At 43.1% G+C, this 18,191-nt stretch overlaps 1 protein-coding gene across 3 annotated transcripts in view; it reads left to right on the top strand.

Annotated features, from left to right (window-relative positions):
• Window positions 1-17,517, top strand: part of immt (inner membrane protein, mitochondrial (mitofilin)) — a gene marked incomplete at its 5' end in the record, with an annotated part of 35,563 nt that extends 18,046 nt beyond the window's left edge. For all 3 annotated transcript variants that reach the window (XM_032499915.1, XM_032499914.1, XM_032499913.1), the window contains 3 exon segments: window positions 15,480-15,611; window positions 15,826-15,955; window positions 16,466-17,517. In XM_032499915.1, the coding sequence (XP_032355806.1) occupies window positions 15,480-15,611; window positions 15,826-15,955; window positions 16,466-17,073 (870 nt within the window). In that variant the 3' untranslated portion in view covers window positions 17,074-17,517.
• Window positions 17,518-18,191: the final 674 nt, after the last annotated feature.

Here is an 18,191-nt window from a genome sequence, read left to right as displayed (position 1 = left end):
TATGGCCAACTTTCGAAGAAGCTTCAGCACCTTGTTGAATCAATTGCCAGTAGAAATAAGGCAGCTCTGAAGGCAAAGAAGGTCAAACACAGTTAGGTATGGGTTCGTTAATATCCTTAGGGGTGGTATTTCAAGGGTTTGATGGATGTTTTGTGGAGTGGGCTGTATTAACACTGTTAACTGTTTTTGCTGAAACCGGGTTTGGAAATGTATAAAAATAGGACCTTTCTTATGTTTAACAAAACCCCCAAAAAACGAAACCGGCACCGAACATGTAATACACAAACAACAAATATGGTAAAAGGAACATAACTACCCTTATCTGCCTGCCAGTTCCAGTTGAAAGGTGAGCGAGATGCAAGGAAAAGCTGGAGAGGGGAAATCTCATCCTTGATGGGCTTCCAAATAATAAGAAATGAAAACTAGTGGTGCTAGGCTGTCCACCTGAGAACATATTAGCCGCTGCTGAGTTCATGTTATAGTTGTTTACAGCAATTCTACATGAGAAATCTGTCAACTATAGCCTTTTTTAAGGATTTCAAGCGGCTGAGCAACCCAAGTCCTTCTGAATTAGATGCAGTACTCGTTAATTTGTTAATATTTCTTGTTAATGTTCATCTTTTTATACATGTTGTTGAATGAATTTAGTTAACATTGGACCCCTCCGGCTTGTTTTAGGCTGTGAAGATCAAGAAAAGCGCTGCATTGAGCTTCTGTTAATAGCACCTCTCTCCTCTCCCGCCCGCTCTCTAGCAGAACTGCGGTGAGAAGTCCTCTACCACATCTGACAACACTGCCGGCACTACACAGCTGGAGAATCCAGGTACAAAACACCCACACACACACATATCGGCACAGTCACACTCACCACACAGACAGGCTTGCTCGTTAATATGGCTCTAGATGATTAGCAAACTTGTCACCGCAATCGCCTGCTCAAACTAGGCTAAACTCCACAATGGGAGGTACAGGCGGCTTCCAGGCAGGGTCCCTACGGTCTGGACGCCCCCAGAGTCCCTGAGGGCCCACAAGTGGTAGATTTTAAGAAGGGCCTAAAGACACTATTATTTCAAAGGCCTTTTAAACATCCACGTTTATATTTTAGTCTATGGTGTTTTTATTATTGCTTGTAAATTGTTTATCGTAATCTGGAAACTGTTTTTACTCCCTAGTTCCAAACGTAGCCTTTGAGCTTTTCTTGTGAAATGTAAAGGCATTATAAATAAATGTATTATATTATTATTATGTTGACAACAGATTCATGTCTTCCTTTGCTGTCCTCTTACCCCCCAGGGTGTGGTGCGCTAAAGGTGGTTGACGGCTGGCTTGTTACATGTAGGCGGAGGGATCGGAGGTACAGTACTGTACGCCAATGGACCACAAGTTCCGAGCAGCCGTGGAGAACAAGTCCATACGAGACTGGCTGGCTGGGTCTGGCTTTAGACCCGCCTCTCAAGACGACAGCCTCCCCGCAAGAAACAGGTCAGGATGTTGGTACGCCCACTGTTGGGGGATGTCTAAGGCCTAGCTGGAAGTGGTTCTTATTAGATTAGGACTGTTTTGAGAATACAGTACTGTACTGTGTTTCTTCCTGTACTCTACTGTGTTTTCTTACTGTACTCACTGTGTTGTGTCTACCAGCCTGCTAGAGTGCAGCGCTGCTCTCCTTGACAGCTGGGCTCCACAGTACAGCCAATAAAATCAAATTATGTGTGTATATGTAACAAAACTAAATGTGGAAAAGTGAAGATCTCAGTGAATACTACATCTGCACTGTTGTACCATTAGCTTAGTAGTTTTAATACGGGCCCATCGGTAATAGATTGGCTTGTACAGAACTGATTGTGACGTGTGGCTCTAAACAAAAAATTTCGAGACTCTCAGGGCTCTCAGTAAAGTGACGCTGTTCCTGCTGTTTAGGGGAGATGGCCCAGCCTCCCTCTATGATGGACAAACGGGAAGGCATCCAAAGCAAAGTCTGAGAAAAGGCAAAGGAGCGGCACGAGAGTCCCATACCCTACACACGAGCCATAGAGGTAAGTCTCTGTTTGGGTTAGGACTCAAAATTATGGATTGGTCCCTCCTTTCAGTCTGCCACCTGGCTGTAGTGAGCCACTGTTGATTGCTAGGCTGCGTATGTTCTAAATATTCAATTCTGATGCCAATACTGTGGACTTTTGATACCGGGTCCTGAACGGTACTTTGTTCAGTGCCTTTTATAACTGTATGCCAGCCGAACTTAGCCCCGCCCCACAACATTTGAGGTCGGGAAGTTTGGTCTGGACTATGCTTGAACAGAGCGGTTGGAGCAATCAATTGTCAGGGGGCTTTATACAGTGATGGACAGATGATCAACAGTAATCAACCACGTCACCAAAGAGCGCTAGACGGCTGCCGCTGGGAAACTGAGATGTAGATTCCATTCATTGCGTCTGTTGTAGAAGACATTGATAGCAATTCATTTTAAAAGAGGAACAGAGAACCGAATCGAGGCATTTTCAATCGGAAAGTTTTGCCGTCCTTCCTACGGTTCTTTAATTTATCAGCTGCCCGATGGTCTCCGTTGTCTGATTGGTTGTAGGTCGTTCCAATTGAGCGCAGAGGCGTCCTTTCCTGGTTCGGTTTGGACACGCCCCGTATCACAGCCCAATGGAGCAGTATCAGACTCATAATCTGGAAAGATCTGACAACGTCAGGCTACCAATTTTACACAAAAAAAAAAGAAATTTACAATATTACAACATTAGGGCATTATCTTTTTTTGTTATCTTTCAGCCCGTCTCGGTGTAACGTAGAGTTTTTTGCCCGTATCTCTATGATGTGTAACGTTGACAGCCAAGCACAGACATTAGATCTAGGTAGAATTAGCTGCGTGCTGATTGGCTCACTGACGCTGATGAGATTTATCCGTTAGAGACGTGAATGGTATTGAATGACGGACATGTTTTTAATACTTGATACTTTAGAAGCATTCGGTAGGTGCAAAAAGTATTTGAATTCTGTACCCAGCCCTAATATGTGTGTGATTGCAGGGTCCAGACTACTTTTCCACTAGTTGGCACATGATTTGGTCGCACCCTTTTTTTGGTACAGCATGCTTTTAACCGGTAACTTTGCATGCTGTTGATGATAGTTGTCCAAATTTGCATACCTAGTTTTGCATCAATATAAAGATAGACAGTGACTCGAGACTTGATATTTGCAAAATGTTTTAATCGTGGATGTAAATCTTCTCTTCCACGAGCATGGCTGACATAGGTTCAGGTCTTTTCTATCGTATCATTTTAAAAGAAAAGCAAACTTAAATGTTACTGAAGTATAAGTGTTTTCTGTACACTCTGTTGTTTTAAGCACCCACAGAGATCTCTCAGGGTAAGCTTTCTTCTGTTGTTCTTTAGCTGGCTCCTCGGCCTTTCACTACCTTTAGAGTGACAAACTGAGAATATTACAACTACGAAAGAACAAATGAGGACAGGACAACTAGTACAACTAAGGAATACAACTAAGAATAGGAAGATGGGGGGGAAGGTATTGGCGAGGGGACTATGCATGGAAGTAAGTATGATCGGTCCGCGTCAGGAAAGAATGATCCGTTAACTTATTTGACAGAAATCTATGCATTTACCTGTTATGTCTGACAATTTGATAAACATATGTATCTATGTTTGAGAAAATTAAACCCCAATTAAAAAACAGATATTATATTTAATAAATACCGGGAGAGTCCGGTACAGACTATAATATCATTATAAAACATGCAGGCTGGGCAGAACATTTCACACGTCAGAGAATGGGTCTTCAAGTTTTCACCAGATGGTTTGAAAAATCAGTAGTCTGCTCAGCGGATGTACATTGCTACCTACAGCCTGACACCCCGTCGCTATTTCCTCTACGCGAGCGGCTCAACATCTTGGACAGGTGTGATTGGCCAGAGCGTTTTTTCTCTCCCTCTCCCAGATGAGAGAGGATGTAGCTGGGCCATACTCCATCGCTGACACAGCGTGTAAGTTAGGTCTGGAATGCAGACTAACAAATCACTGTCGTCAGTAGTTATCCCTAAAGTAATTTTTGATAGGATACCATCCAAATCACAGCTTTCAACAGTGGTGCATGTTGCCCTTTTAGTCCTTTTAATTAATAAGACAAAGACAGGAAGTTAATGGATTAAAATTGCTGTTTGCCATTTAGCAAAATGTCATTCACTGTTTCTAGACCTAGGTGGAATGCAAGCTACATCTAGCTCTGTGATAAATACTGGTTTATTTTAACATTTTAATCATATTTGTATCATTATAGTTTTGCGAGAAACCAGGTGATTCACTGAATAAATCCCTTATTTCTCTGTGACTTTTACTATCTATCATGTGTGGGCATAACATTGTTCTATCCACAAAGAGGTATGTTTTTATTAGTATTCTTTGGCCGTGTTTTATTTACGATAGACATTTTTTGAGTCCTCTGTTTAAAGAGAACTCAGCAATCACTGACTATTAGATCTTGGTAAAGCATGCGCATGACTGATTGGCTCACTGACTCTGATCAGATTACTCCTTTGGTATTGAAATTGGGGTATTGAATGACGAGGCATTTTTTTGTATACTAAGGAGGCAATTTGGTCGGTGCCTACAAGTATTGAATTCGGTACCCAGCCCTAATTCTAAAGCCAAATAAGTTACTCTAAACTCAGACATTTCTTTCCACTTTGTACAGCTGGTGCATAGAATCCAGCATTGTATTTTTTTTTATTTTTTTTTTTTTTTTTTAAAGTGCAACGAAAGGTGTCCACTTGTGGGTCACACACACACACACACACACACACACACACACACACTACAACCCACACACACACAACTTTCTGTGCCTTTCTGTCATCTGTGTCCAACCCAGAGGCTTAGCATAGGCTACTCACAAATCCTCTCCAGCCATGGGTGAGGTCCAGTCAGTCCTGGCTCCTGTGACACAGAGGGAACGCAGCCAAAGGTAACCATCCAGCATGCAACCGTCCCCACCACTTCATGTTAGAGTTAAGCAGAATTCAGTATTTTTTGACATTTAAATCAATGTATGATCAGAAGTGCCATAATTCAGTTTATCCTATGAAGGGCCCCAAATGAATCTGGATGGAGGGCTCCGGCCAAACATAATGTTGATGTGTTGTGAATTACATATATTAATAGAAAGATGAATTGATTCGTTGTCAGCTATAAATTAATCGCCAACTACTTTGATTGGGGATAATCGATTTAGTCTTTATTTTTTTTATGAAACATTATCTGATTCCACTGTTAAATGTGATATTTTTTTCTAGTTTCTTGCCACTCCTCTGCAACAGTAAACTGAATCCTTTGAGTTGTGGACAGCAACAGATTTTTGAGGAAGTCGCAGATTGACTTTGATTTAAATGGGAAAAAAAAGATTGATCAAATATGAGGAATAATAATTGTTGCTTTTTTACAATTGTTGCAATTGTTACTTGCAGCGTACTTGTATAGTCAAGAAAATAAAAGATTCTAAATTTGTAGTCAGATTTAAAGCACTTTCACAAAATAGACTTATTAACCTTAATGTTTTATATCATTACTATAAACAAAAAATGCTCACTAACCAAACCAAACGCAAAGCTTTCCACGAGGGTACACTGTACCAAAATAACAGAATAATACCACTATGAAGGAGACGGTTGAACTGTTTGTCTGCATCACTTATCTGCTATTGCTATAAGGTATTATTGAAAGTAAGGTTATTGTGTCTTTGTGTTTCCCCCCCCAGAGGAGGAGTGCAAAGAGTGCCACGGCCACGAGGATACCCCGTGACTGCAGTAGTTCACCCTGACAGATTCCCTGCGCCAACAGAACCACTGAAGAGAGACCAGTAGAAAGAGGTGACAGCTAGACTGGCTCAGCAAGACCTGGAGGAACAGGACGCCTGGCATTAGTTTCACAACACACAACACCACACACACGCACCGTGCAGAGACCTCTGCAGGGGCAGGTGCTCAAAGTTAAAGGGCACATGGTACCCAACACCAGCATTAGGGCTGTGTATTAGAGCTGATCATCTTCCTTAGAAATGAATTTCATTATTACTTTTAAATATTCAAATAATATTTGAATATTTTCAGCATTCAAATAGGAGTTATTTATTTTTACTACTCAAATATATATTTGACTTCCAGGATTCCTGTCCAACAGCCCTACTGTGTTTAGCTACAGATAGGCGACAAGATACAGATGTTACTGTTAACATTTATGATGTATCCCAAAACGTAAGCAAGGAAAAAGGAGAAATATGTCTAGTATGAAGAACACAATTGCTAAAATCTGGTTCAAGTTTTTTTATTTTTTTTGAACAATCAGAACGGGAGATCTACAATCTGTGGGATTCCTGAGTTTATGGATGCGACAGAGTCAAGCTTGCTGACACTGCTAAGAAGTGGCTCACTATGACTGACCTGTAATGTTCACTCACTGGTACGCCAGGAGAGGGAGACACTACCAGGAGACATGGCTGCTGCACACAAAGAGCTAAACAAAGCAAGGCACCAGATTCAGAAAAGAAACTGGAGAGGGGACGTTAGTAGAGGTAGGGATAGGGATGAATAGTGACGGTGTGGTAAGTTAGAGAAAAGGATCTACGTATATGGATGAGAACAATTACTTTAAAGGTTTTGAGTGTAAAAATGAAGCACGTTGGACTTGTGGTTTGCTCTACTCACAGAGTTGCTGATGTGAACATACATATATATGCGTTTTTGCATTAATGGTACCTGGCTCAACTCGCCTGTCGGTGGTACAAAAAAAGTACCTGTTAGCAGGTACCAGGACTTTGGAAAACCCAAAAGTCGAGTGAGGTATGTGCAGTAATGGAGAAAACGCCATTAGTGGCCCGTCTGAAGCCAACCATGGAGCAAACCTCTGCCCTACTCACATGCTACTGGAACTATAGACATAAAAAGATATAATATAATAATAAGATATAATAATATCAGGAGGAAATTAACAAACAATGTTACATGTTAGCATGGCAGATGCAAATGTGAGACACAGCAAGGAAAGGATGTATGTGACAACCTGATGTAGTGTAGGACTGACTGGCAAGAGAGCAGTCACAATTCAATATATTAAATATATCCCATATAAAACACTGAAATGTATTGACTTCTTTACTATAATATAATTTAACAAAAACATCCTACAGAACCTACTACAGGCCCAACGTAGATTGAAACATGTCTCTGGCATACAGTTGATGCAAGATAAACATTAATGTAGCAGTAGGCAACATAATCCAAAATATTGTGACCACTACTGAAAGATAACTTTCACTTCACTGTTACGCCTAGAACTTTAATAGATTTTGCTGATAATAACTCACCGATGGACAGGATGTTATAGCCTAATTCTCCAAACTCTGACTGATATTAAAAAAAGGATGCTGTCGCCTGGCCTATCTCTCTCTCACACACAACACACACACTCCACTCACTCCCTCACTCACTCCTGTTAACCTACAGAGAACTGCTGCTGTTATCTCTTGTGTTAGAGACTGAAACGGTGATGCTAAGGCTCTCACATGTGACTCTAAGTGGTGCCTATTAAAACAAGTTGTAGCTGTGCGGTTATCGCAAAAATTTCACTACTTCAATGTTAGCTTCAGTGCCACAACTTTTGCCTGCTGGCTGTTTTTATCCTGGAGGAGACTTGTTAACTATCTAACTATTATGCTAAATATCTTCTTAAACGGGCCGAGTCCCCCCAAAAATGAACAAAAATACAGCTAAAAAAGGGCACTTTGACCCATTGCGCCCCACCCCCACATGTGCATGCTCACATTGACACTCACTCAATTCAATCACCACAATTCTTTATTGGCAATAATGCGGACAAACTGCCTGTGACGTTACAAAAAATCCAACTGTGGAGTTTAATACCTTTAGCAATGTCTAGCTCTATTTTCTTTAGTTGTCTCTACTTCCCATTGTACTCTACACTCTCTGTCAACCGCTGATGTTTTCTGTCTGTTTGTGCGACTGTCTTGCGCTGTATCAGCCAGTCTTGAAAACTCACTGGCCAGCGCGGCTAAAGCTACACTGCAGGCCATGGAGCTCAGAGGAGCCCTGCAGGCTATCGCACGGCACACACACAAACTGAAGGAGGCCATGGAAGCAGAGGTACAGAACACACTTCTACTGACCACAAGGGTGTGTGTGATTACAAACAGAGGGTGTAGGTGTGAAAGATGCAATTAGATTTCTGTGAATTGGTGAGTTTTAGTGTTAGAGCCAGTTGTTGGGGCACTGTACTGAGCTGGGACTCAAAATCCTCCATTTGCATAATAATCAGGGCTGGGACAGTTCACTTCCGTCTTTATCAGATGGCAGAGATGACGATCTAAAGGTTCATCATAAGCAGGGGCTTGATAATTTTCCAGGGTTTCCCCATTGTATTGCAAGCCTGGTAGGCCACCAGGCCTGCAATACAATGTATTTTAAGATCTGCAGTTAGCTTTTAGCTCTGACTAATGTAGGTCCTATGGAATCTGTCTTATAGCTTTTTTAAATTTGCAATTTGCGCGTTTCCATGATATTGTTATCACGAAAACTATGGGCTCTCATGCTGCTTTCTGTCTGTGACTGGCTTCTTGTCTAAAATAAAAACAAAACAACAACACAAAGACACAACTTCTCTGGGGGAAACCTTGATCTATCTATTTTCTTCCGCTTATCCGGAAAAGCCGTGTCAACAGACCAGTTTCTAGGCCAGATGAGATCATCCCTCCAGCATGTTCTGGGCCTACCCAGGATCCCTACCAGCTGGACGTCCCCAGAAAACCTCTAACTGGAGGCATCAGATGCCCGACACACTCACGCTTCCTTCGGAGGTCTTAGCTTCTCTAATAGGTGCAGGTTGAAACATAGATCGACTGGTAGATTGACACTTGGCCTTCCAGCTAAGCTCCTTCTGACCACAACGGTCCGCGGTGCAAAACCCGCATCACTGCAGATGCCGCACCAATCACTTGTCCCTACTTGCACTCCATTTTACCCCGCTCGCGAACAAGAACCCTGAGATACTTGGAACTTTTGTCGGGGCAGTAACTCACTCTCCCACCCAGAGGGCAATCCTACGTTTTCCGCCACAGCTCTATGCATCAGGCTTGGAGGTGCTGACTCTCATCACGACCTGCTTCAAATTAGACTGCAAACTGCTCAATTACATGCTGGAGGTTACGGTCTGATGAGCCAGGAGAACCACATTATCTGCAAGAGCAGGGAGAAATTCTGGTTTCCCACTGCGGACACTCTCCTCTGCCCGGTGCACTTAAGATCCTGTCCATAAAAGTCATAAACGGATCTGTGACGAGGGACAACCCTGGAGAGGCTACACACACTGAAAAGATGTGGGCCAGCTCTAATGTTGGTTTTGGATGGCTGTACCATGGGACCCCGTACTCCCGCAGTACCCCTCCACAGCACAGGGACCGTGTACAGTGACACTCAAGTTAGCTGTAGTTTATCTTTTTTTTTGTTTCATTTCAAAAGTTTGAAGTTTTTGTAATGATTGGAGTTATCTGGTAGCCTACGCACACCTATGCGGACACCGCCTCAGCACTTTATCCAACTTGTATTGCATCAGTAAGAAGCAAGTTGGTCAGTAGCGGTGCTACAGCGTTAGTGTAATTAATCCCCTAGACCTAACTACAAAACATTTGATCAGTAGTCCCTGGCTGTGGACACTTCTAAAGGCTAACATAATTGTTTAGCAGTAGAGTGATTACAGTTGTTAAATGCAGGTCCCACCGCAGGAGAAGTCGCCCCAGTGAAGGAGCTAGAAGCTACCATAGCTGATAGAACTTGCGCCGTGACTGATGCTGAAACTGCTCTGTTGAATGCCAAGTAAGAACATTATCGCTCATACACACACACACACACCACACACACACACACACAACAACACACACCCTGATCATTACACTTTTGTCTTATAGTTGTAGGATTTAACTAACTTCTCCGTCTTAGAGATGGTTCGTGGTCTGAAATAGCATACTGCTTATTCTCCCAGAAGCTTGATAAACCTGACATTATATTTCATCAAAGTAACTAACATAATTTCTTTTGCTGTTATGGAGGGGCTCTTCATTTCAGACGAGGCAGGACGCCACCACTATAAACGCTTGCCAAACCCTGACCATTTTTTGGTCTTAGGTTATTACAATAAACCATAGCATGAAATATTCGGCCATCGAAGATTTACTGTTGACAGCACATAATGTGGTGCTCTCCTCTAATATCTCTGGGTGTATTAACCACTGTGACAGTGTTCAAAGGACTGCTTTATGACGGTATCAGATTTTAAATGATGTTTTACTAGTGTGATTATACCTCTATTTGCCATGTAAACGCCAATATAATATAATAGCCCACTCATAGGCCAGCTGTGCACAAGTGTGTTAATTGTTACATTTCCACATGTTTGATACTCTGAAACAGAGTGAGTATATACTAGCTCGAGTATATTGCTATTGATCAGTCATGTGAGCATGTATACACCCAGGGAAGGGTGCTAAGCCTCTATTCCAAAATCAGCCTGACTCATTTTCAGATCTTGCAGCGGTTTTCCCTCCTCACCCCGTCTCTCCCGTCTGTCTCTCCGTAGTGAAGCCTTGAACGGTTCTCAGTCAGTGATTGACAAGTCTAAAGGGCTTAAGTGAGCGCTGTTCGCCCGCTGGTTTAGCAGCAGAGGAGAATCTCAAACAGGTGGTGGACTTGGACAAAGTGGTCACTAAGGTAAGGACATTTTTTGTACATTATGTACAACCTAGGAAAAGACTTTAAATGGATAATTCTACATTTTGGGAAATATGCTAATTTGCTTTCTTGCTGGGGGATAGATGTTCAGACCGATACCAGTCTCATGTCTGTACGGTTAACATGAAGAAAAGTCTCAGGATTAACATTTATTACCCTGTACAAAAGCTTAACAGTATCACAATCACCACTGATGGATTTTATTGTAACGCTTTAACGCGTCATCTGAACAGTCAAGTTAATGCTTTCAGTCTACCGTCATTGTGACCTAGTTCTTACTGACATTGACAAAAAAATTTTGACATGTCGTTTAGCTGATCGCTCAGTCACACGTGACAGCGCAATTAAGTTGATAGCATATCCATCTTGTATTTACCTTTACAAACGTGCTTGTTTTCACTGCTGACTAAGCAACCTATTTTCGTTGGTTTTTCCCATCGTCACTTTGACATGAAAACAGAAAATAGATCCAGGCTTAAAAAACAAAATGTGGACTAACCTCATCACAATAAATAGAAATAGGCTCATTGAATCCACAAGAGCTCAGGTTTCCAGTCAGACCCAATTTATGCAACGCAACACTGTTTGGGTACCCCAGTATTAGTAATTGTACTGCATAAGAAAACCCCAAACTGCATATGATTATCTATAGTGGGCATGTCTGTAAAGGGGAGAGGGTGCCTATAGAACCAATTTTCATTCAGCTATCTTAAGGTGAGAGGACGGACCTTGAAAACAGCCATGCCATTTGTCCCTCGCCGAAATGTTCTTTGGATTAGGGAGTTCAAAACAAAGTTCTAATCCCGGCCAAGCCAATAAGATACATGACATTTACTATTCTAGTATCAGTAGATCTGGCTGTTTATTCAGCAAGGACATTCTTCACATTAGCACAGTTGCTGCCAAAGTTAAAGAATTTGACTGATTTATTGATTTTTCTGATGTTCTAAGCTATCGTGTAATATTTTATTGTGAGTTCTTTGGGCCACTAAACATTGTGTGTGTTCGTGTCTGTAGGTGCAGTCTGCAGAGTAGAAGCTAAGGTTGTCTCCCAGTACAGTGAACTGGTTAATGAAGCAAACAACAGTTCCAGAGGGAAGTAACCAGCCTAACTCCAGAGATCCAGGCAACTGGAAGAGCCTCAGTAAGAACGAACACAAACACACACACACACACACACCACACACACAACACACACACACCACACACAACACACACACACACACACACACACCACACACACACACACACACAAAACAACAACCACACACACACACCTTTATTAGATAGTTGATAATAGAGTGCCAGGAAATAATTAATATTTGACAAAATGTTGCAGTCCGAATGGAACTGGAGACCCTGCAGTGTAATGTTATGTCTTAGACTGTTAGCTCACCGGACTTGGATTGTCCATATTTTAATTTAAGCAGATACGATTCAATTCAGGAAGAACCATCCAGAATATGTCTTCATTCAAACTCAGCGTGAAGCGTGCTGTGAACAGTACTTTACACGGTACTAGACAGGTAGTGTTTACATGTTAATGGAATAGGTGTTGTGACACATGGCGAAATTATGCAAAGTGTGAATGTAATTTTTTTTTCTGTGAAAAGTTATTGTGAATAACCGCTTTGGTTGGGGCGAAGTGTGCCGACTCCGAACTGCAACGTCCCTGGTTTCACATCTGTCATTCTCTATCTCACATTTTTTTAATGCTATTTTTTTTAATATTGACACAAAGCTCAAAGTTCCTGTATCCCACCGCAGGAGTAGCCTGGCTCTGCCCTCCTATTCAGATCAATTTCATTTCCCTTAAGTACCACTGTCCTGGATTGCGGTGTATTCTTGGGTTTTTCCTGGTCAAAGTTTTTACTGGTCCAATCAGCGAGGGACGTGCTGAGAATGATAACGTAGAGGTTGGGCGCTAGTTTGAGTTGTAGTTCCGTAATGGTGGGTGAGAAAGATGCAAGCAAAGCCATTCGGCCCGCTGTAGCAATGCTGCAAAATATCCACAAATTAAGCCTGACAAGAACAATCTTTGCTGAGTTTTGTTGAGAGCCATGATGTCGTGGCCCTCCCCCACGGGGTTCAGGGAAAGTTAGATTTTCCAGCTCGCTCCATTAGTGGTGAAGGAGTTGGCTAGGCGAACGTTAGCAATGCTAAGCGCACATCTCGACCAATGTTAGTGATGGTATGGCAGATCCAGAGTGGCTCTGGGCAGATCCAATAGTTTTAAACTTCACAGAGTACCCGCCTTCAGGAGTTAAACACTTGTCAATAAAGAGTTGGCCAGACCTCTGGTAGGACCAGGCTACCCCGGCGAGCCATTCATGTCAAAATGATGCTCTGTCACGGAATACAACCCTGGGGGAAATGGTTGTAATCCTAGACTTAACAAAAGTAATTCAGAGCTTGGTTTAACTCATGCATTTGAAAACTAGAATAGCTAACGGCTTAGCCGCCCCACGACGGGTCGAGGCCTACGGGAGTCCGTCGGCTGGGCATGTCCTCTGCTTTGACCTGGCCAGCCCGCTCCTCTTCGCTCGTCTTTGGTGCAGCATCTAACAGCGTTGACCCTCAGTTGACAGCTGAGTTGTTTGAATCAAACGCAGAATAACATTAGGCAATGTGTTTATGTTTTTGTTGATGCGTGGATGTGGCATTTTTGTAACAGTGTATCTCTATACTGTTACTGTAGGAGATGGATGGTTGGACACACTTGTGCTCCTCTGTGATCAAGAAACATCTGAAGGACATATTTGTATAAGAACTTTGCGTCTTTGTGTTTTAGCGGTAAAATGTCAGGGTATGACCTCAACGCCCTGATTGCCCATGCACACGCGTCGCATTGATCAGCTGAACCGAGAGCTGGCTGAGCAGTCGAGTCCGAGAGCAGATCCACATCGACGCGTCGCTGGAGCAGCAGAGGCGGAGGACCAGAAGGCCCTGGAGAAAGCTGTTTTCCACCGCCCTGCAGCACTACAAGGAGGAAGCCCGTCTGGAGCAGGAGAGAAAGGTACGCAGGGGACAGACGGGGTCAGCCTTTTTAAATGAGCCTCAGACTTCTGTACAGTTGTGATGTCACACTATACCATATGTAGGTAGGAAGTGCTACTACAGGCCATAAAGTCATTCCCGGCTGCAATGGCGGTGCAGACAGACAGATACAGAAGACCTGGAAACATGCACCCATCAGATAGACTGGGCTTTTTAGGAAGGGGGCTTAAGAGAACAGGTGCTAAAACAGAGCATTTCAGAACAGAGGGTGATACAAAATTATTCAGACAGAACAATGTTCTTGTAGAAACTTAAAATACAAGTATGATGAATATAATATGAATGATAGGGGGTGACGAGACGCTTACCCACGAGACAGACACATCACGAGATTGGTTCACGAGAACGAGACGAGACGAGATTTTTAAAAAAATTTAAAGAAATCCTCGATGAATATATGAATGGAAATAGTTTTTTTTATTCAACTGAAAATCACAAAATGCAAAACAATTTAGGTGCATTTTGAAATCACTATTAATGATGAATGTTATTAACTTTTTTTGCAAAGGAACGTGCAAACACTGCAAAATGTTTTGTATAAACTCTACCAACTGGCTTCTGCCCTGTACAATTTCACACGGAAATCTAACTCCTTTCCAGAAACCGAACATAAAAAATAAACAAATAAAATGAATGTGTAAATAACAAAAAAATAACATTTTAAATGAAACAGTAAGTGTATCAATAACAAAGTACTGCTCTCTCAAAACTGTGCAAACAAACACAAAAAACCAAAATGTGCCACACAAAGGATTTAAAAGTGGCAGGGGGATCTTCATAGTAATTTCACGCTCCATCACGCTGACATCACATCGCCTCACGAGACAACTTTTCACCTCGACGAGAAATTCGTCATGTTTTAATCTCGCGAGATCTCGTAAACGAGATCTCGTCACACCCTTAATGAATGAGTATGAATAATTTATTTCAGTTCACATATTTAAAAGAAAACTATTTTTCCTACAGTTTGCCACTTTAGCTAACCCAAAATGGAATAAGCTGAAACCAGGCTTATTTTTGCCTATTTTATTCCCTAATCCCTATAGAATCACCCACACGTTAACTGAAAATGAGAATAATATGGATCTTTGGTGGTGCTATACAGCTGCTTCCCTCACAGACTGCAGAAGGAGATGACTAGCTGAACCCACTCTCCGACCCTATGTTTTTATCGATGTAGTCTACATTGCCAGACTTCCTCCACAGCGCTGCGGATGAGGGTCCGGCTAGTCTACACAGCATTCGGCGATGGGGGAAAACGTACTCTGGTTTTATTATTTCTTTAAACCAATCACCAATGGGCGGTGTTAGGAGCCTCACTGCCCCGGCACCTCGCAAAATCACCTCGGGAAGGACCTTGTTTTAGTAGTGGCAACCTAAACTCTGATTGGACAGATAGTCTAGCTAGCTGTCTGGATTTCCCTGCAGAGATTTGAGGAGCAGTTCACCATAGTCCAAGGTAAAAGACTTCCAGCCAAAAAAAAGGGGCATTTAGTGGACCTTTGGGAGCACTGTAGCAATCCTGGAAATGAAACGTTGATATAGACTACTATCAATGTAACTAGACAATATCAATAACTAGGTGTTTGTATGTCTGTGCCGTGTGTGTCTGTAGCTGTCTGAATTAAGGGAAGTGATGGAGGCCGAGATGAGGACTCAGCTCCGGCGTCAGGCCGCCGCTCACCAAGACCACGTCCAAGATGTCCTCAAAGTCCAGGAGCAGGAGCTGCGAGCTGATGCTGAGCAGGTCTCCACACTGCCCTGTATTCTTCACACACAAATACCAGTTCAAATATTAGAGCAGATGAGTACATGATGTGTTTGACATCAGTACTTTGTTATTCTAGGATCACATACTACCTCATTAAATTATTAAGGCAAGAAAGGTGCTTGGTGCCTGTGGCATCCACCCGTCCACTCTGGCTTGTTTCCTTCAACTCTCTTCTGCGGGTTGTGTTCAGGTGCTGAGCAGTAAGCTGCTGGAACAGGAGACCCGCTACCGCCAGCTGAGCCAGGAACAGCTGGATAACTTCACTCTGGATGTGAATACTGCCTACGCAAGGCTGAAGGGGGTGGAGGAGGCCATAGACAGTAAGACACACCCCCCCCCATTGGAAATTGTTAGACCCACACTGTGTTCATTTGAACTAATACTAGTAACTGCAGCCAGTGTGTCATCTGTTATTAAGTGTTGTGTGGTGTGTGGGTGTGTGTGTGTGTGTGTTGTGTGTGTGTTGTGTGTGTGTGGGTGTGTGTGTGTGTGTGTGTGTGTGTGTGTGTGTGTGTGTGTGTGTGTGTGTGGTGGTGTGTGTGTGTGTGTTGTGTTGTGTGTGTGTGTGTTGTGTGTGGTGGGTTGTGTGTGTGTGTGTGTGTGTGTGTGTGTGTGTGTGTGTGTGTGTGTGTGATCTCAACCTGCAATGTGCCTCGTCACATTCCACCATTGATTGGCAGTTTTAAGTCTCCGCCCATCTACTAGTTCTCGTTTTGATTTATGTAATCCATGTAAAGGTGTGGACTTGGGGCAGAGTAGGACCTTTGAAAAAACCAACACCTCGAGGATGATGTCTCGTGCTCTATTGAATCCCTTGGTGTCTTTTGCAGGCCACGTGGTAGCAGAGGAGGAGGCCCGTAAAGCTCACCTGCTCTGGCTCTCCGTGGAGGCTCTAAACTACACGATGAAGACGGCCGACGCCGAGGTCCCCACCGTGCCTCTGGAAGGGGCGGCTCAGGCCGTGCGAGACAGCTGCCACGACAATGACTTTGCTATGGCTCTGGCGTCGGCCCTCCCAGAAGAATCCCTGCAGCGCGGCGTGTACAGCGAGGCCTCTCTCCGCGCCCGCTTCAACTCCCTCCGGGCGCTGGCTCGCCGCGTGGCCCTCGTCGACGAAACCCACAACTCCTTGTACCAGTATTTCCTGTCCTACGTCCAAGCTGCGCTGCTGTTTGAGAACAAACAGGAAGCCCCGCCCTCCCAGCTGAGAAGCGAGGATTTAGACCCATTCAAGCTTCTGTCGTATGCTAGCTACTGCTTAGAGCACGGGGATCTGGAGTTGGCAGCCAAGCTGATGAACCAGTTGAGAGGCGAGGCCCGGAGGGTGGTGGAGGACTGGCTGACGGAAGCCAGACTCACGCTGGAAACCAAGCAGGTCGTCAGCTTGCTGTCCGCTTATGCAAACGCTGTAGGGTTAGGAACCACCCAGGCTCCGTAGGCTGCGCACTCTCATTTCTTCTGGTAACCCTTAAAGGACCCATCCACTGGAACTCTAGTCTGGTTGCTATTGAGTAGTCGCTGCTAGGCTTGAAAATGTAGCCAGGGAGAGGACGGCGCAGCTGTCGTTAGCTGGGAGTGAGCGTTTGATACTCAGAAGAGATTTTCGGTGGTGTATTCCTTTTTAAGTTAAGTTACCAAAGCGATTGATGTTAAGATGCGACAGAAGTGTATTTGTTTGAAAGCACTACGTCACTGTGGAAGGAGTATTCTAAAAATATAATTGATGCACCCTCTCGATCTAGTCTTGTCAACTCAAGCCCACAGGTTGATATTTATTCATGTAACTCTCTCCCCCCCCCCCACATTTAGCCTAACACTGATTAGAATGCCATACTGGATTTTATTTTTGTCAACACATGTTCCAATAAATCATGAACAAGAATGATGTCTGTTAAATGTTTTATTTACTCCCTCACAGCTGTTGAACTGTTTAAGGACTTAATTCTACGTTAAAGATATTTAAATTTTCACATAATGGAAATTGCCATTTCATATTGAATGTACAGTGGGGCTCGAATGTTTGGGCACCCTAGGTAAAAATTTGCATTAATGTGCATAAAGAAGCCAAGAAAAGATGGAAAAATCTCAAAGGCTTTAAATGACAGATTAGACATTCATATAATACGTCACAAAAATTTAGATTTTATTTCCATCATTTACACTTTCAAAATAAGTTTGAGGTAGCTTTGTCCATTCTTCCTTCCAAAAGTCTTCCAGTTCTTTGAGATTTTTGGGCTGTCTGTGTGAATGTCTGTGTCTGTGTGTGAATCCTTTTTATTACACATGATATCCTGAGACAAAGTTACCTGGATCAAGCTATGACAGCTCTCCCCTCCCTTTGTCTGGCTCTTCGGCTCTTGGACCCCTGGTCTTATTCACTAAGGGTGGGGTTTCTAGGTCACAGTGATGTGATGTGTTTGTGTGCTTATTTTGTTATCTTTTCAGTTGGAATGTGACTGAAAGTTTATGACCCTTCCAGAACATCTTATATTATAGAACAGAGTATTGCAAAACAACTTGATGCATGAACAACAAACTTAATGCATGACCAACATG

This window comes from Etheostoma spectabile, chromosome 20, assembly GCF_008692095.1.
Source record: "Etheostoma spectabile isolate EspeVRDwgs_2016 chromosome 20, UIUC_Espe_1.0, whole genome shotgun sequence".
Taxonomy (NCBI): Eukaryota; Metazoa; Chordata; class Actinopteri; order Perciformes; family Percidae; genus Etheostoma; species Etheostoma spectabile.
The sequence above is the reverse complement of the archived record's forward strand: the minus strand, read 5'-3'. Positions and strand labels throughout refer to the sequence as shown.